Raw genomic sequence first — 21,475 nt, forward strand, 5'->3', positions numbered from 1 at the left:
TAGAAACATTATATAGTTCAAACCTGAGTTGATATTGATTTTTTAATGAGTAAGCAATTATAAATTAGAAAAAATCGACAGTATAATTTTATAACAGATTAATATATTATATAAATTCTAAAAGATAATAAATATGAAAGTAGAATATTAAAAATAAAAAAACAAATTAATAATGCAAACATAATTAAAGCTAATTTTCTTAATCATTGAAAATAGAAAGTGAAAAAAAAATCCATAATAATAAAACATCAACCGAAATAACATTGAAACTAATAAGTATTGCAAACAAATTTTTTGGAGATGGTTAGATGTATATATTCCAAATATACACCCTACTGTTATGTGTATATATACTATGTAATAGTTCAATTGTAATAAGATAAGATAAATTTAAAAATGTTACAAACTTAAAAATATAATAATATGCAATTAAAATAAGTGATCTTTTGTAAACAAATTGGAAGCAATTTAAAAGATCAAAACATAATTTGTCAAGTCCAAAATTAAGAATATAAGATGAGTCCAAAAGAAAATGAAGTAACCTATTAAGAAAATGAAAATGGCCCAAAAAATAAAATGACGCGTAACTATTCTTTGCACGTATTTCCGTACATTTGTTTTAAATATATATATATATATATATATATATATATATATATATATATTAATAGAAGTAGATTACAATGTCGTTCTAAAAAAAAAATTAAAATCTAAGAATCTAGCAAAGTGTTAACTGTCTCAAAGTACAAAAAATACAATTACATTATATAAAATTCATAAATACAATTACAATTACATTATATAAAATTAATCAATACATTACTTTGGATACTTCTTGAAACTTAAACTATAAGGATTAAAAAAAAAAAAAAACTCACACCAATTATATAAAACCTGGAGTGGCGGATCTTGAAAATTTTAGTGGTGGGGTCAAATTTTTTTTTTTTTTGTCAACCTTACGTTTCGAGTGTTATGTTAGGGTCATGTAATTTATTAATACAGGCCGGGTCAAACAAAATTAATACTAATAATCTATGTTTTCATTCGAATTACCAATACATAGTATCTAACAAACAAAAAACTACAAATAAGTACTTATGAAAATACCAAGACAAAAGGCGTGTATTTGTATATCCAATGTGGTTGTAAACAAATCTACTCGGTAGTAATGTTCAAATGTGACATGAAGATATTTTTTACGAGGCCAATATCGAGTAGATTTATATGGAGCTTTCATATCTGACATCTCTACTTGATGCTCATTACATAAAAAGCTAGGTCACCTCGTCAAGTAAATAATCACACCAACTATTTTTGTAATTATGTAGACTCACCTTAGTTGTTGAAACTCAAAAAAGGGGACAAAGATAAGGCCTAAAACATAAATTTATTAGTTGGCTAAGTGAATTGGTGGATATAAAACTAAATAGATAAATTTTATTAGATTATTAAATTCATTAAACATATCAAAAGTTTTTTAAAAAATAATCCCTGGGAGCCGACTTAATATACATAAATTTTTTTGAACGAAAAACGGGTAGATTAACACTATTAATCAAAAAACTGGTGATGGCTCGGGTCCCTATAAAGAACCGCCGTTGGAAAGTTGTGAGGATATATTACAAAAAGGATGGAAAAAAAAAACTTACACCGATTACAAGAAACCCGAGATGTGAGAAAAATACTCACCAAAACGGGAGCCGATTCAAAGCCGATACTTATTCAAACATATAAAAAGTATATTAAATTACAATGTGTGTATGTCTTCGAAAGAAACAACGAATGATAAGTGTATTAATAATTTGATTTCCCTGCATCAAATTCTTTTTTACAAAGTCAAAAAACATCTTAATTTGATGTGAACAATCTATAATGCATTTGACATGTTTAACTTTGAAGAGATGTTTTTATGAATAAATACATCATCATATGACTAGTAGCTTTTCGGTCACTTGCTAAATATGTTTTTATCTGTATTTTAACTATTTATACATATATATAATATAATTTTTTTTTATAATTTTGTAATGATATATTATTATTCTACGATCTACAGCTAAAAAAGTGAAAGTATGGCATAATATTTAAATAATTAATGTAGCCACAATATAATAACTAGAAAAAATTGAAGTTGGTTGCTTGTGCCATATGGCGATAGTTAAAATAAACTGAAATAACAATAAATAACCATTTAAATTAGTGGGGCTATAATTAAATATACATAAAATTAATTAAATATAAAGATACTGTGCAATATGAATGTGGACAGACTGCAAGCACAGTGGTACCATTAGTGTATCATCTCTATAAGATTTTGTTTATTTTTTCTAAATATACATGTAAATCCACATTTCCCTTGCATATTTTTATGTTGGTTGAATGTGTCAACAATCGATTATATTATATCAATCGATGTCTGAAACTACTTATTTATGTATCACTCATATATATTTGGAGATTTGGGTCAACAATGGACTATACTTAATTTCACTAAGAAGATATGATGATTATTTGTATACGAGAAATGCAATTGGAGTATTGGTTTTGTAAGTATATATATATATAATACGAGTAACATACTATATTATAAAGTAAATAGGGTTTCAACAATTTTAACAATGTATACATGATAATACATAATGTACCATACATCAATGCCTACAATTTTCTCTCTTCTCCATAAATCATGTTATTCCTTTAATTCTTTCAAAATCTTTTATCTCAAAAACCGTACATCGATAAATTATAAAAATTATATGAGTGTTCTTAAAAGTTCATGTTCTTTCATCAGAGATGTCATTCGATATACTTTCGACGAATTTTTAAATCTGAGGTCGGAGCCCGTACAACTAAGATATTTGACTATGACACTCTATGACATATCATCTCCTATGACCTATCATAGGCTATGACATATCACCATCACTATCTCACCGCCGCAACACACGGGTACTTGCCCTCGTATATAATAATATAGATATAGATCGGATTATTTAACCAACATTCTTAAATTATATGTTAAAACATCGAGATTAGTATCGAAGTGCTTCCCTGTTATAACTTATAAGGTTGGGTTTGGCCTCTTGTAGCATTTATAACTATCTGCTTAAGAGTTAGGACTGCATCAAAAATATACGTGGTGAAAACCGATAACACGGTCTCATTTGATGAAGTCTTCTCCAATTTTACTTATCGTAAATGACACAAGTCTTTTACATTAAATTTGAAATTTTAGCAATTAAGACCCCATGATGAATTTAGTATGTGTAAGTTTGTATGATATCTAGATTTATGTTGTATTCTTTTGCAATTAATAATTAGTTTCTTGTGAATGTTTATTTAATAATATAGATATTTCTGTCATTGAAAAAGAATCGAAAATCGTTTTTTTAAAATAAGTTATTGTTTATTCTAATAAAGATGTGTATACTTTTTTACTTTAAGTTGTGTTATTTTTAAAAAGAAAAAAGAAAACATATTTTAACATATGTCCTATAACTGCAAATTAAAAAATTTGCCTATGTACGTAGATAGCGTTGTAAAATTAGAGTATGTCGAGTGGTAGTAACATTGTAGTTCCAACTAGAGACAGAAGTACCGGAGCTGTAATTATTGAAGAAGATTGTGTTTTCAGCAATCCCAAAGCCGTGTCCAAAGCACCCCAGATCCAAAAATATTAATTTTTAATCCCATATATTGGGTTGACTTAACGGTAATTATAGGTCACGAGGTAGCTAGGAAAAACTATATTAATCAAACAATGTAAATTCGATTCCAATTTATTTGGATAAATATGTATCTGTTCATGTAATACACACACAAAAATATTAAATAATCAATCTTATTTCATTAAACAAAATAATGCAATATGTAAAGTACTGACAAAACTTTATACAATAATATTAAAAGCAAAAACTAAACAATACAAAAGAAATAAGGGAAAAAAAATACACCATAGATAAAAAATTTATTAGTCTAAAATTTAATTGAATACAACCTTAATTTGTTTCATTTAAAAACGTCAATTGAGCTTCAATGCACTTCTATTTATGTAGGTTCTGTTTCATTCTTAAACTTCATACAGCTACATCATTTAATTGCATATTTACTTACCTTCATATATTTTAAGAAACAAACATCATATCCATTAACATTTTAAGCAAAATGACGTGAAAAATCCTAAATTTCTATTTAAACCGTCTCAGTTATCAGGAATATCTCTGAAACATGTATTAAGTACATTTAATGAGAAGTTAAATATGACTTTACTTATCACGTTTTTTCTATTTACATTATCTTTTTTATTTCTAAAAAGCTGGTACTATACCTTTAAGTCTAGTGACAAAAAATGTCACAATTAAATTAGAACTTCGCAATTAAACGTATTTGGGCGAGAGCGTAGTACTAGAATTATGAGTGATCTTCTAGGAACCATGCTTCTTAAGACAAATTAAGGTAAAGGATTTGATTCTCACTCTTAATTTGCAACATTGGAGATCCTTTTTCTATCTTAAGTAGAACCTGGATGCATCCTTTCTACCTTAGGTAAGGGTAAGGATGTGTACATCTCAATCTTCCGGAAACAGACAGTATTATGACTCAAAACCCCTAAAAGACAACACATGGCGTTAATTACTCACTAACTTTTTATGTTTCAATTCAATAGACCATCACAGACCATAGACGTGAGATATAAGCCTGTAATATTTGAAAACAAAATTAGAGACATCCATTTTCATAACGATCATGTTTATATAACTCAAATTTATTCTCGTATTTGAACACTCTAATTTTATATATCAATCTTTAGAATTTTATTTATAAACATAGCTCAGCGATGTTCTGCATCACCATATGCAACTCCCAATCTAAACAAAATAATATTTTGCCGACTAAAAAGGCGAGTTTTTGACTCGGAAATATTTGGCTTAATCTAAATATTTTTGTAACCGTTTAACATCTTTTTTGAAAACCTTAAAAGATGGTTACCTAGTAAAAACTTAATTCCATCATGAAATGGGTTGCAATTTGCAAAGATATCACAATTCTAGCTAGCCACTTGATATGTAGAAAGAAAAACTAAATTTACTCTTATAAGTGATAATGACAAAAATAGCCTTGTATGGGGCATATTCTTTCCCTATATGACTCAATTACCTTCCATTGCACGCCTCTCTCTCTCTCTCTCTCTCAAATACTGCTTGTACATAAAAAGTGAGCAACTATCAACAAACACTCCCACACGCATCTTCCTCTCCCTCCATATTTTATCATCAACCAACAACACACATTCACCCCCCCAATTTTTTCTCTCCATAATATCCATCATTTTAAGAGCTTAATTATCATTCATTTTCAATCCAATTAAAACAAATTCATAATAAAAATGTCTTCAATAGATCTACAACAACAACCACAATCACTACTTACTCTCAAACTTCCATTAGATCAACAATCATCATGCAGACCTCTACCTTCAGACGAAGAATGCGTAACCCCTACGTCACCCGAGCATCGAATTCCGACGATTACCGCCTGTCCGCCACCACCTAAGAAAAAACGCCACTTCGTCCCTTCCTGCAAAAGAAAGCTATCTGAATTTCAATTCTTTGAAGCTATTGCCGGAGACGAAATTGATTCGTTTTTCAAATCTACTTATGATTTAATCAACAAAAATTCTTCAAGCAGAAAACGAAGGTGCAGTGATCCAGCTGCTAGCTGAATTATGAGTAATTCTGAAAATTCGAGTTTTCTCATATGAATATATGATTTATGTTATATATAAAAAATTATATATATAGTATATGTGTATGTAGATGTAGATTTATAATTATTTTTTTTTACTACACATGAATTTGTTTGATTTGAGATCATGTTAATTACTTTGATTAACTTTTAACTTTGTTTGTATTGCTATAATTTTTTGTACTGTTCTTAATTAGATCTGAATTATAAATTTAATTTAACTTAAGTACGTTTTCTATTGTATTTTCTTATATAAATTTTGTTTGCTTATCAATTAGTCACTCTTGATTTGTGTTTTCAGATCTATATATGTATTTATCTATAAATCTATAGAATGTTTCTGGTGTAAAATTTTGAATTTGAAAACATTTATCGGATAATTAATAATCAAATGGATCAACCGATAAGATTTTTTTTTTTAAAAAAGTCCAGGATAAATTCGTTTGTTTTTTTTTTTTTTTTATACATTTTTACAGTTTTTCCCGTTTAACTAGTGCTGAAATAAAAATAAAATAAAATTGAAACTAGAAATATATATTTGAATAAAATATTAAAATAATGTGATAGTTATCGTTATATTGAATTAAAAAGTTGAGAAATAATGAATAAAATAAATAGAAACGGTGAATAGTGTTTGATCGGTCTTTTGTTGTTTGTTAGTTGGATAGAAAAACTGGGCCCATGCAGAGCTGTCTGTTGTGTGTTACACTGTACTTCCCTCAATTTTGTTTTACACCAATTTTTAATTATTTTTTTTCATTATTTTTAAGTAGCGAGGGTTAATATTTGCATTTGGCTACGGCCTACGGACACGTTTTTCTGAAATTCATGGAAATGTAAAACGTATATTCGAGTGTTATAAAATGTACAAAAAGTTTTTTGAAAAATTGATACTAATTAAATATTAATTTGATTATAAAATCAATCAATAAATGAAAGCATACATAGCAAAAATTAAATGGCTAGCTAAAATTGAAAAAAAAAAAAAAAACAATTCAAGTCTAAAAGAACTCATTTTCCTTATTAATTTACTAAATTTTATCTTTTAACTTTTAAATAACTATAATGTCTATTTTAAATCAATTATATTTACGATAATAACTTACGATATTTGTCGTAGCCGTCATCATCACCACCACTCATCATAAAAAATATGTAATATATGATATTTTGTATCGTAATAAGAGTACCAGATGAAATTTCCAAAGATTATTTTACTCTGTATATAACATAAACAATTTTTTTTCAAAAGGGTAGATTTTTAAATACTTTTGAACTATATATATCTTAAATAACTTTAACATTTACCAATTAAATGACTCAACCTTACATTGATATAGACATTACAATCTAATTAGTCTCATTGACAATTGTACAATATGTTCAACACCACTTCCTATTTCTCATTTAACAAAAAATGTGACACATCATTTACTTACTTTTTTTTATCGTACAGTCGAAAATTATTTTATTACTGCTATAATAAAGCATTGACACATTGTCTTAAAGTGTGAAAATATCTATACACGAATAATAAATCGTGTTAAACTTCTCTATGCAAGGTGGGATGGAGCTAAACTCTTGTAATTGTCCCACATTGTCTTTTCTTAAAGATAATTTATTTTTTCTAACAGCAAAATATATTAAATAAAAACCTCTAGCAAGGAGATACAATTACACGTACATACAATATCTAGAAGCTAACAAGCTATGAAATAGAGATAGAACCTTAAAAAATATTTTTAAAAATATAGTCATGTTAGGTGAAAATATGAATTTACTTTTTGACGCTGGTGTCAATTGCATCAGTGAATGGTAATTGCTAAAAAAAAAAAAAAAAACTGAGAATCACAAAACTTGAAAAATCATCATATGTTTATATAGAACCAGAACTCAAGAAATTATTGTAAAAGTTTTCATTACCATCAGATTAATTGTGCCGAGTATTAGGCTACTATAATTAAAACCACTAGGACCTTTTGAAAATTTTATTTGTTCATTTTTAGAAAACACACTTTTATTATTGTCAAACAACTTAAACTATACAATAGCTCTTGAATTCTCAAAGAAAACACAAAAAAACGTAAAATGTAATGAATGTTCATGTTCAGATATACACAATATCATCAATCACGAATATTTTGTACACGTGTCATGCGAAAAAGAAGTTGAAATTAGAATCTTACAAAATTTCATGTTGTATTTATCTATCTACAATAATCCAAATGAAAATTTATCATTTTTGTTTTGAGGCAAAAAGCTATTTTTTGTTAAGACGATTAATAGGATTCGTACATATACATCATTTCGTTTTACTGCCATTAATTCTCAATAGTATAGGACAAGATACGAGAATTTAGACGTACTCTTAACCATTTGCTTCAATTTGTGGACAATAATAAGTTGTAACGATTTAATCGACATAGGATAGAAATATAAACAGTCCATATTCCTAGCTAGCTAGTATGTTCACTATCATTTCCGGTATCGTTTTATGGAGTTAATTCTCTTACCTGGAATGGTAATTATTGTAAAGTTTGTTACCTTACACGTCAACTTTGAAAATTCATATTGAAAAGTTATTTTGAGAACCTTTTTTTGTGAGAACTTTTAATCAAACCCAACCGATAATTATTTTTTACATGAAAATTGTTTTTTGATTGTATTCTGAATAACTTATGTGTAATTTTGAAGTTTATAATTGTGTGAAGACATGAATTATCATCCGTTATACAATTATGTGAAGATTTGGATTCTTGATCACATGTGCACGAATATTGCTATGATTACATGTGATTGACTTGCAGACATGTGATCATAGCAATATTCGTGCACATGTGATCAAGAATCCAAATCTCCACATAATTGTATAATGAATGATAATCCATGTTCCACACAATTAGAAACTTCAAAATTACACATAAGTTATTCAGAAAACAATCAAAAAACAATTTTCATGTAAAGAACAATCATCGATTGGGCTTGATTTGAAAAGTTCTCGCAAAAAAGGGTTCTCAAAATAACTTTACCCTATATATATACATATATATGGGTTGTCCGACACATAAGCTTATATGTGGAACCCCTTACATATCAATATTTTATTATTTCTTGTTTAATGAATAAATGCTTGGCCCCCATGATATTTATGGTTTAAAAAATTAATATGTGAGTGTCCGACATATAAACTTAGGTACCTAACAACCTTATATTCCCATCTCCATATATATATATATATATATATATGTTTTTATAGAATGTTAATTATTTACTTTTTTTTTTAATTACATGAATGACTGAGATGCATGTATGTAATCTATGATTTTCAAAATCCAAATAATTTGTATCCAAAAATGTGAAAAGTTGACTTGAAACCCGCTAAATAAATTCTACCAAAGTCAAAGACCTTAATTTTCAATAGGCTATCTATTCATTAGTTAAAAATTCATTATATATATACAATGACAATTTGAGTAAAGTTTATTACATTTTTCGGCAATAAGCTTTTGTGATAAAACATAGGGTAAAAACATATACAATTAACCAAGATCTCTAATTAATAAGATTAATTAAAGATGAAAATTGTGATGGAAGGAGAAGAGAGATTTATGTATCGTATATATGAAGGAAGTGGTGATGATGAAATGATCATGTGGTGGTGGTCAGTATTGGAACTTAGAAATCACGTTAAAATCAGTGGATGCCAAAAAGTGCCAACGACATCTCATTCTCCTTCCATCAGGCTCACATTCACATCTACTAAAGGTGCCAATTGACACCTACATATCTCATTTTGGAAACTTCTACTTATATGTGTAGAAATATATATATATACTCATATTTTTATATATATTACATTATTAATTACATGTCAAAAAGATAATATAAAATGAATTTAACATCATTTAAGAATTAGGTTAATTATAATATATACATTATATATGGTTCACTCGTTTTAATTAACATATTTGACATAAGAATTGCCCCTTAAATTTAATTATTTTTTGACTACCAATACTTTCCTAGCTATAATTTAATTATCTAAATAATTAATGCTTTTATTACATTTAAATCGTAATTAAGGTTATAAATGTCATCATCCTCAACCATAAGTTCAACCACCAATGCAATTATACCAATGGTGATGGAAGTTATTGACTAAATAGAAGAAAATACTCATGAAATAGTTATGAAGTGTTATTTTAATATAAGAAAGAGACTTGTCTCATAAATTTTACACGGACAATGAATAGTTGGTACGTAGTAATAATTAAATATATTAATTCTCGAAATGAAAGTTTTAATATATAAAAGTATCCAATTTACGTATTTGTTTAGGGTAAGGGTGGAAGTGTTTAATTAACTAAAACATGTATTGTGTGGTCTGTACATATTATATTGGTACCAATATGATACCGGGGATAAGAGGTTCCATCCGAGTTATCTTTTTTTTAGATACGATTATATATGTTAGTCAGAATTATTTATTGGTCCAAATATCAAAAAGATATATATAATTAGCCAGTCTCTTGTTTGGTTTGTGTTTGTACACCAAACCGAGGTTAAGTTAAGAAGGGAGATGATGAGTGTTTTTGGTTGTTTGTTGGCGATTCCCCAAAGGTAGAGTGAATCTCTTTACGCCAATCAATTATGATTTGATTGTTAGCCGATTAAGATCGTGCTATTATGCTTTAGATGTGCTCTGATCTGTTTGATAGAGTTTGTGAATGAGTAAGAATGAATGAATGATGCCTTCATGAGGTCTTATGAATCTCCTTTTATAGGAGAATTTATCTTGGAGAGAAAGTTAAGCCTCTTTAGGGTTTCCCTAAGTCTTAGGCCAGGAATATTATTTCCTTAATTATTGGCTGCAAGTGATAAGATCAAATCCCGAAATTATAAGGGAATAATTCTTATCCTTTTTACCTTACTGCGAAAGCCTTCGTTACGAACAGCCTTCGTTACGAACAACCTTCGTGTCGTAACGTGTTATTGTTCCTTCGTGTGGCAGGTCCTGCGTATTAGTGAGAGGGTACATCAGTTTGTAAATTTGTATATAGATATATATATGTATTTACATGTGCATGTGTATGAAAGAGTTACAAAGTCGTGTTATTATTATTACTGTTTGAAGATTTTATATATGATAACTATGTTGCGTGCCCTATAAATGATATGATTTCATATGATCAATGAAATATATTATTGCTGAAATATTTAGTCAAAACAATAAACGTATATATATGGACTAACATTGACGTAAGAAACGATGTATTAAAGAGAGAAAAGTATTATTAGTGCATGAAAAAGTAAACCCGGGAGCTAGAATAAGAATTTTCTAATCAATTTTTTTTAGAACGGAAGAGTTTTCTAATCAATTGACTATTTAATTGTATATGTATAGATAATAGAAAAGATGTAAATATGTTGCACTAAATTTGACTTTCTAACCATATTGAAGTTACGTAAGAATGAGGAATCCAATGAGCCCCTTTTGTTATATTTTATTATAGATAGATATGGTCGATCATCTATAATTTTTACTTCACACATGCCGTACAAGACATGCAATGCAATGGAGCATGGGGCATGAGTAGTATGGAGCATGGGTGGAATTATATGATTGGATGGATATCTACGTGGAAATTCTGAGAAACACATTGTAAAAACAGTAATAGCTCAAAGGTAAAATAAGTGAAGCAAAGTCTTTAGAATCCAAAAATTCGAAGGCCTTAAATTTTTATATATATAAAACTACATAGAATCTAATACAAATGAGAATTACAAAAAATATTAAGAAAATGAGAAGCATAAAAATAAAAAGTTTTGTGTAATGTGATATGTGTATATGTGAATAAATCACGGCATTATGTTGAAAATATGTTAACGCAGTCGTAAAATGAATTAAATAAAGTATGAATAATTATATTAATCTGAAAGGTCTTGTAATAAAGTTTCGATTTAGGCCCCCAAGTATGTTGAACCGACTCTGTGTAGAAATAAATCTGATTTAACAATATTTATTTTTTATAGATAATTTGTGACTATTGTGTATGAAGGTGTATCAGTGAAACAACCGTATAAAGCCTTCATGATTAGTAGAGACGGTACCAGTATTTTTTTTTTAAAAGGGAACATAATTAAAAAATTCATAAAAAACAAATTTAGAAGGGGATAAAATTTAAAAACTTATAAATTTTAAAAAAAAATCCATAATAAAGTTTCAATTTCGAAGAAGACATTAACTTCTGTTGCCCACTTTGATACCACCTCAGATGATTAATGAAAGTACCTCAATATAATATTACTATATATTACCATCTAATGGTAATTGTCAAGTCAATTAATTGCTTTCTGCAAAACCAAAAGATTGATAGATAATTGATAATTAAGTAGTATATCATTTTGTACATAGTTTTCGAAAATATTTAACAGAGCATCATATTATGTGAACCTTCTAAGTCAAAGTTAAACATCACCGAAGTATCAAGTGACGGAGTTAGAAAAATAATTTCGAATGTTCAAACTAAAAATGTTAGTCTTACGCTTTGTATTTGATTTTTATATTTATATTTTTATAGGGACAAGAATATAAATATACTTTGAAATGAAAAAATAAAAAGTTTCATTGTATTAAAATTAGTATGGAAGGAGCTGGCCATACGGCCTTCATGCTAAATTCGTTCATGGAAGTATGTTAGTTTTTATAAGTGGTTATCTCCTAGCTAATCTAATTGGAAAATGTAAATTACTTAAAAATGAACAAAAAAAACTTAATTAAAATAGAAGACGATCATGTGAGGCGTTGGGTTACCAAATACGCCATATAATCCACATGTGAGGGATGAATGAATGAATCTTTGCACATGAAAGTCTTTTCGGCCCCATGTTCCCTCAACACACACTCACTTACCTTTTTGGCATAGGATTCCGTGAACGCCGTTATTCTTACAGATAGGATCCCTATGTAATCTTTTTTAATCCTATCTATTGTCTCATTTTTTTTTTAACTAATCCAATTTACCTTATCTGCAATTTTATAATTATGATAATACATTTAGAAAACTCTATTTTTTTCTTTGTATGATGTATGTACTGTAGATGACAAATACATGGGTTCAGTTTGCAAATGACAAATCATCTTTGACACGGTTATTCCTTTATCATTATCTTTCCATAAAATAACTAATAGGGTTGGTAATATATTGATAAAACTTTGTACTTTTAGGTAATTTCTAACCTGTTTTCGAGTTTAACTTTTCCCATTTGTGGAGACAATGTGTAGGTGAAGGAGGGTATTTAGGAAATTTTCATTATTCTGGACATTCGGATAATTCAAACCAGAAGTGAGATGGTTTATCCTTAAAATATATAATGCATTATTGCTCTTTTGGAGAATTCTAAACGAAGTCCTTAAGACTTCACTTAATATGCATAAAAAAGTTGTACATTTATATATTAAAAGTCTTTAATTTTATACAGAAAGAAAATAAAATATCTAATAGCTCTAAATCTGGAGAGAGAAATAGAGTGTGGTAAGGGAGACGAAAACAAAAAAAGGGGAAAAAAACCTTACACTAGACCCATTTTATTTGGTTTATACGAGCATGGTACTCGCGCAATGCGGCGGCGAGTCGGCGATGACGGTGGTGGCGACATCTATTGGTGTAGGTAAAACCGTAAAAGTATTTGATATAAAGGGGTTAGTAGAGATATTTTCTAATATATATAATGGACTAATGGTGTAATTTAATATTTAGGGTTGATGGTGATTTAATTCATGAAGGGTATTTTGGTCAATTCGTATGTTCTATTTATGTAAAATTTCAACATAGGGGTTATAATTTTAATTTTATACTAGCACGGTACCCGCGCTATGCGGCGGTGTTTGGGGCGGCGACAGTGTAATGGTGGGGGACGACTTTTGATGGTAAAGGTGACGTCAAGTAGTGTAAATAATTGATGTAAAAGTAATTAATGTAAAGAGTTAATTTAGATATTTTAAAAGAATAATTAAGGACTAATAGTGTAATATATCATTAATTGGTAATTTTTATTAGAAGTTGGAAAATTCAGATTGTTGGAGTAAAGAGATGACCAAGGGTACAAAAGTAAAATTGCATGTCCCAAATTATGTAAACTTTCAACAAGGGTGAATAATTTTTAATAAGGAGTATAGATAGTAGTATAGATAAATGTAAACATTATTCCATTCGTATCAAGTATCAACAGATTTTACATATATACTCCGTATTTGGTTTGTATAAATGTAAACATTATTCCATTCGTATCACCAGATTTTACATAGTTATGTACATCATTATTCATTAGTTAAAGAGATCTATCGGTTTCAAAAATACCTTGCACTATTTTCATTAGTTAAAGAAATTTTTATGCTAATAAAGTATACAGATATAAAACAAGACAACCATTTTAGCTGTGACAAGCGAATATTAATATAAAATTGTCGTTTTTGTTGTGACAAACGGTTGCAAATATATAATTGCAAAAAACACAAAATATAAATATAGAAAAACATGAAAAGGCATGGCTGGCCCAAAGCCACATAGTAGCCATGTATATATACATAAAATAACATGTTTGCATGATATTGCATGTCCATACACGCTTCAATTTCCCACATATATAAATTATATAATTATTATAATGATGTGCTAATGGTGCTAAATTCTTTTACAAACTTTAAGATGTTCCTAGAAGTTATATATGTTTAAAGTTAAAAAGAAGTGTCATGTAATGTGGTTATGATTTTAGATGGTATATCTACATGGTAAGAGAATCTTTTTACCCTGCTGTAGAAAAGAAGAGAACCTCATTCTAGTAAGCTTCAAGCTCATTGTTGTTTTGTAGTAAACCTTGTTACTATCACCGTAAACATGTAGCACATTTCATAAAGAAAGCGATATTATTCATCTTCTCTTTTGACCTATCAAGTATAAAAGAAATTAAATAGCTCTCACGTAAAAGTTTGTAAGGAAACTTCCTCTGTAAACATCAAATGCTTGTAATAAAACTAAGTAGACATAATAATACATGCAAAATCCGAACCATTCAATCTCATGTTAAATACAACTTTTGCTACAGCCAATCGGGCGACAATATGCCGAAGTTTGGACAAAAACACACCACTACATATAGGCATTAGGCTCTCATCTCGCTCTAACTCAAACAAAAACTTCAGCTAAAAGCAAAGAATGCACTACTCGGTCCAAAACTTCACGAATGCTGTAATGAAAGACTTGACAAATTTCACGAGTGGGTGAGATTCTCGGCCATAGGATTTCTTTGATGCTGCTTTCCATGACTCGCTGCTTAAAAAGTCAAATTAATCATAGGATTTAAATTAGAATCAGCACAAGGAGAGCCATAAGCTCAATCATGTGAGATCACATTATCACATTGTGTTCTTACAGCAATACAAAAGCAAAAAAAAAATGGTGTTAACTGCTAACACACATGTACTTACAGATTAATCCTGTTCAGCGTCGTGTTGCTTTTTCTCTTTTGGGAACTGTCTTCATTTTGGTCAGTAGATTTGTTCACCTTTGCACTTCTTTCATCAATCGTTGGCTGTTGTACAGGATTGCAAGCAGTTTTGCTGTACAGATTCTGAACATTGTCACCATTTACCGTCTGTAAAGAAGACACAAAAGAACACATGATCTAAACTGTTAAGATGAATAGTTTAGGTGTCTCCAATGACTACAAATACAAGATCATACACATTGAAGAACAAAGTTTACGAGCATGCAACTTGCCTATCACAAGAGAAAATAATAAGAAGTCGATATCTATGAAACATCTTATTGATAATGATGACACCCATCGGAACACTGTCTCATGATAAGCCAAATCTACTGATACACTAGTGCTGCACGCCATGGTGGCAGATAGCAGTTTCAGTTTTAGTAGAGGTCCAAGTTTATGAGAAAGATGTGCATTAACACTTCCTCCCAAAAATAAGTGTCCAGATTGAAAAATGGCATCTTGGTTTTAAAAGACGATAGGTGCACAAAAGCGATACGGTCCATTTCTGAAGCCCAAAGCGCTGAGTTCAAAAGTGGCAAGCTTTTCGTACGCGAGGCGCATATAATATATAAATTACTTCTATAGTACTTGTAACACAAAATACAAAAACACCATTAGTAAGCTCGTTTAAGTCCGGATTTGATCAAATTTGATGTTTGAAAAGAAACCCCCGAAAGATTGTTGGTCTTGTTGAGAATGAAGAAATAAGAGATCAATCTTGTTGAGAAAAAAAGGGTAAGGAAAAAAAAGATTACTTATTTATGAAAAAATCTTGTTGTGTACAAAAACCTCACGCTTTTTAGCGCTTATTGGTGCCTGGGCTCACAAAAAAGCCCAAAAAGTGAGCGCTTTTTGTACACCCTGCGCCTTGGGTACCAAAAAGCACTAGGGCTCGCGCCTGGGGCGCACTTTTTAAAACCAAGAATGGCATACGGTTTAAGTAATTAATATTTTTCTTTCACGGCGTGTTATGTTCAGACTTCAGATAGAGTAGTATTAGATAATAGCTGAAAGACATTTTAACCATAGATTTCTACAGAGATTTTTAAGTTCATAAGAATCAAGGATAGAAATAGTAAACATAAAATATTGCTTCTAGAGGTGGACACTCGTGATGGGTCAAACTAAAATAGATAGGCAGACATTATTTTGTGACGACGGTGCATAAAATTGGCTACTGTCAATATTATAATCAACAAGCAAACCCAACAAAGGTCCAGGCTACCACATTAAACATATCCTAAATAAAGAGGATAGGTAAAGACATATCTTATTACATGTCCTTTGCTGTGTTGGGCTTATTTGCATTTAAACAAAGAAGATAAGGACTCAATGTAGGCCTTTGGTTTCAACTTAGAGATAGATAAGGATATATTTTATAAAAAAGATGATATACTTAGAAAAAAAATCTATAAAGACTTGGTTGTTAGCTGGAACCGGAAGAAAATATAAGTGGTAAAACTTCTAAAAAGTTACCTAGTAGATAACTGATATCAGTTGGTGAATAAATACCCCTAAGCATTTGATAATTTAAACTCAATTATTCAGATCAGTATATACTATACTAAGTTGAAAATCAAATGTTGTTAACATGACATTCTACCAACAGAATCATGGAAAGCAAGTTGGTACCGGAAAACCTAGTTCGAACAACTTTTACTTACTCTATCGGGCATATAGGCAGTTCATTTGATACACCATGGTATCTGGGTACTTCTGTTGGATTTTTGTTTTGCATTTCTCTATGTGTTTAGATTCCTTATCTAATGCATCCTCATATGATTTGGAATCTAACAAACTTGTAATGTGATAACGAACAAAAATCCAGGTAAATCTTTAACTTCAGTTAAAGTATTTAAAGAAAATAGACCCATGTATATACCTAATAAATTTTTGTCAAGAAAAACAAAGTATGTATGCAGCATAAACTTTAGCAGCCGCATTCAAGATCAGAGCACCATTTTTTAGGTTACTTGACAAGTCTACCAAAAGATGCATGCACACAGTATATAGAATCAAGTGATATAGAATGTTAATAGAATCTCACTACTTTTTCAGCAAGCAAAGTGTCTTCAAGTATAGCTCTTGTGTTGCCATTAACAGCAAGCAAAGTATCACTTTCAGCATCCACTGATTCTCTCTCACTTGATTTTTCATCCATGTTATGAACTGTGTTACCAACAAGATTCCCTACCTCTATATCCTCCAATAATTGATGTACTTGAGTTTGATTAGCTACTACTTCAGTTTTCTTATCCTGTTGTCTTCCCATATCTCCTTCCGTTACTAACTCTGTTTTCTCTGGCTTTTCGAGTGCTTCATTATTTACAGTCTCATAAGTTGTCTCCGCCATATCACCTCGTGATAATTGGCTAGTTTCAACATAACTATTTTCTTCATCATCTGTATGTTTTTCCACATCTTTTCCCACTAGCAACTCTGAATTTCCTGAATGTTTAGCTTCTCCACCCTTCTCCGTGGTATTCATAATTCCGTCAACAACGTTGTCATGGCCTTGCCCTTGATGAATTTCACTGCTGCTCCTTGTATTCAGAGCTTTTTCACTTATTAACTCATACTCATGTAGCCTCTGGGGGTCAACTGGAGGTACCAAATGTACATGATCAACGGCTATTGAGCCCAATGGATGGTCCTCTAAGAAGCTATCAAGGTTTTCCAAGTTTTGATCACCCGGAGGTGACTTAGGTGGGCCCAGCACTCGATTCTCTTGAATTATCTCGCGGACTATTTCACGCACTGTGTAAAATGACCCACCTACTTCCTTGCGTGTGAGATTGAGTGATGGAAAATCTCCATTGTTTAATTTCTGGTATCTGCAACAACCATAATTGTTATTTGATTTTTGGTATCTAATTTAATATCAATAAAAATAAATAAACAAAAAAAATATGTAGCCTACTGCAGATGTATATATGACCCAATATTTCAATATCTGTGCCTGTATTCTTTAATATCCTAACATCTAGCATGTTCACTGCAGGTTTAGCCAAGCTAGCTAGGTTCTGTGCTTTCTTGAAACTTGTCTCATTATCAGGTAAACTATACTCTATAAACTAACTTACAATCATAATTCCATATTTCCAATTCACTTAACAAGAACAATATCACAACTAATCATATCACTTCCAATTCTACAATCTACTTGTTTGCATCAGTATTCTCAAGTGTCAAAACTCCACAAAGTGATATTAATACGGCGGGCAAACATGCGGAATTTATGGCCCACGAAGGGTAAGTAATATCGCCAAGGTTGTAAATATCGCTTTTCGGTATCGTCTCGGTCGACCACCGATAAGCGATATATCGGGGATATATCGGCCGAGATAACTGAGATTTACAACCATGAATATCGCTTCAATTTCTATTGAAATATATGTTCCCACTTTGGGCATAGGATTTATTTTCCTGTCAGTAATAATATAGCCAACCTTATTTGGTCATATACGCTTCCAATACTGACTTAAGGGGATTCTAACAAACTTTCTGTACTAACCACCACTCACTAATATTAGGATGGCGTTTAGGATTTTCTATGACCCGATACTTATGGTTTGAACCCGGAAAAATGATTCATACATGTTCATGTGAAATAGATAACCAGTACGATATGGAAGCATAAACTGAGGCGTTCTGTAGCTACAAGCATAGCTATTACATTGATAGCACTTCACCACCTTCCCCCTAAAGAGCGACTTGGTGGGAACATCACCCAGGTTCGAATCCCTACAAAAGCATATTCAACCAGCCAAGGTTTCTAAGGTCTCACCGCCAGACAGCGTTGCAGGGTCACTAGCTGGAGAGGAAAAATTCCTCTACAGGACTAAGGGGTTCCTGGGCATTTACCCTTTTTTTGGTAGCACTTCAGTAAATTTTATAACCATGTTTACATTTACAGGAGTCCAACAATAACATTCCGGTAAGAACACTCTTAAAATAAGAACGGTGAGAAGACTTCAAAACATCATTTTGATGCATTAAAAGTCCATAAAACTAACATAGCATATAACTAATTATCATAATTTAAGTGTTTAACAACACATCGATTCGTCAAAATCGAAAAAATCACGTTTTTTGTTTTGTGCCATCCATCTTGGATGCATATTCATCAAAATGATGCATCTAACAAAAAACGTGATTTTTTCGATTTTGACTGATCAATCTGTTGTTAAACACTTAAATAATGATAATTAGTTATGCACTAAGTTAGTTTTATGGACTTTTAATGCATCAAAATGTAGTTTTTAAGTGTTGTCACCATGTTCTTATATTAAGACTGTTTTTATTTGATTGTCACCATATATACATATATAACTATACTTATGCACAAATATCGGAAAATTTAAGTATCTTTTTTAGATATTCAAGCCAAATGACAAAGATTTGAGAACACACCTTTTAATAAAATTCTCGACCATTCCCTTCCTTTCCTCCTTTGACCGCCGTATCCCTGATTTCTTCCCTTCAAAAGAATCATCGAATTTCGCTAGAGCATATGTTTGCCCTAGCCAGCCTCCTCTAGCCGCGTGCATCGAGTGTTAGATTAAAGGTAACCAACAACCAGTCCTACACGTAAAGGTCAACACCGTCGAATTCAAACGCCCGTCTTCTTAAATAACCGTTACAATTAAACAATCAAGTAATCATCACTGAAACTCAATACATACTATTAAGCCTTCCAAAAGCACTTTACTAAAATGTGTACCATATAAATCTGAAAAAAAAAAAAGAGTATATAATAACGAAGTTAACTTTAATTGTATATAATAGAACCCCTTTTATGAACTTTGAAAGGTAAAATCTACAACATTGTAAAACTAGATAAATTATTCAGGTACAGGCATATAGATACACATACATATATGTATATAAGTAGACATGCCTAATATATATAAATACACATACATTTGTGTGTGTGTGTGTGTGTCTGTGTAAGTATATATGGATTTATACCTGAAAGAGTGTGTAAGTATACGAGGTAGATATGAAAGGGTTTTAGTAGTGTCACCTGAAACAAACCCTACAAGGGGTTTTACAAAGTGAAACTGAAATGAAATGATCCGGACCCGACCCGACAGAGATGCTGGGCTAAGGCTATGTTTATTTTTCATGAACTTAATAGTTAAAAATTTAATTATTAAATTAAATTTCATGTTTCTTTTTTAACTTAACTAGCACGGTACCTGCGCAATGCGGCGGTGTTGTGACGGCGAGGATGTGGTGGTGGGGGTCATTGTTGGTGGTGGAGGCGGCGTCGAATGGTGCAGATAAGTGATGTAAAGATAATTGATAAAAGATTAATGGAGATATATTGGATAAATGACTGATATTGTAATTTAATCTTTAATGGTATTTTAGATAATTCCTCCATAACTTTTAAAGAGAATGTTGTTTTATTTATTAAATAATATAAAAGTATAAATTAGGTGTATAGGAGAATTAAGATTAAGAAATAAGGGTATTTTGGGTATAAAAAAATGTTGAATTTCCTAAAATAGAAAAAGTCAATATGCTTTATAAGGGTTTATAGATAAACAAAAATAATCGTCAATTACCTTTATTTTACTTAATACATACATACATTCTTTATGCATTCAGCCACTTAATATACTCAGCAATTAATGACTAAAAAAAAGAAACGGAATTAATTTGTATATAGAGTAATCTATACTTCTATATCTATAATTCTATACTATATTATAAAAAGAATAGCCCCATGCTAAAAGTCACATGTGGAATGTCTAAATTATCTTTAATGATTATATTACACTCTCGGTTATTTATCTTTTGAAATATTTTCATTTACCCTTTACATCAATTACTTTTACATAAATTATCTACATCGCTCGACATCCCCCTACCACCAACAGTCGTCCCCCACCACACACTGTTACCGTCACGAATACCGTCGCAGTGCGTGAGTATCGTGCCAGTTCATTTAAGAGGTGGTTGGTTTTACACTTGTAAAATAAATTCTGTATTTTTAAGTTTGAACTTTCAAAAAACATATTTATAAATGTTAATTCTAAAACTGCGTTTTCACAATAGTTAATCACTTTTGATCTAAACATTTTTTCAGGTTACGAGTCATATGCCCGCACAATGCAACACAATGCAGCGGCGATGGTGATAGTGGCGTGCGGTGTGATCAAGAATCCAAATT

General features: G+C 30.4%; 1 protein-coding gene across 6 annotated transcripts; it reads right to left on the reverse strand.

Annotated features, from left to right (window-relative positions):
* Window positions 1–14,754: 14,754 nt before the first annotated feature.
* Window positions 14,755–20,355, reverse strand: LOC122585563. Of its 6 annotated transcripts, XM_043757692.1 has the most exons (6): window positions 20,266–20,304; window positions 19,980–20,026; window positions 19,708–19,878; window positions 17,342–18,128; window positions 15,233–15,399; window positions 14,755–15,077 (listed from the first exon to the last, which is right to left on the reverse strand). In XM_043757692.1, exons 3-6 carry the CDS (start codon window positions 19,842–19,844, stop codon window positions 14,966–14,968), a joined length of 1,203 nt encoding a protein of 400 aa, XP_043613627.1. In that variant the 5' UTR covers window positions 19,845–19,878; window positions 19,980–20,026; window positions 20,266–20,304; the 3' UTR covers window positions 14,755–14,965. The 6 variants fall into 6 exon arrangements, with proteins under 6 accessions (XP_043613627.1, XP_043613628.1, XP_043613626.1 ...); XM_043757693.1 differs by lacking the exon at window positions 19,980–20,026 and having other exon boundaries at window positions 20,266–20,355; XM_043757691.1 differs by lacking the exon at window positions 20,266–20,304 and adding an exon at window positions 20,321–20,344 and having other exon boundaries at window positions 19,708–20,026.
* Between the last annotated feature and the right edge of the window lie 1,120 nt (window positions 20,356–21,475).

The sequence above is a fragment of the Erigeron canadensis genome, chromosome 1 (genome assembly GCF_010389155.1).
Source record: "Erigeron canadensis isolate Cc75 chromosome 1, C_canadensis_v1, whole genome shotgun sequence".
Taxonomy (NCBI): Eukaryota; Viridiplantae; Streptophyta; class Magnoliopsida; order Asterales; family Asteraceae; genus Erigeron; species Erigeron canadensis.

Excerpts from the sequence above, each read along its gene's own strand:
- LOC122585563 (XM_043757693.1), bottom strand. The coding sequence starts at position 19,844 with ATGCACGCGGCTAGAGGAGGCTGGCTAGGGCAAACATATGCTCTAGCG. Across the intron at positions 15,400-17,341 it reads CTTTGCTTGCTGAAAAAGTA|ACGGTAAATGGTGACAATGT; the intron begins GTGAGATTCTAT and ends TCTTCTTTACAG. Across the intron at positions 15,078-15,232 it reads ACGCTGAACAGGATTAATCT|CAGCGAGTCATGGAAAGCAG; the intron begins GTAAGTACATGT and ends TGACTTTTTAAG.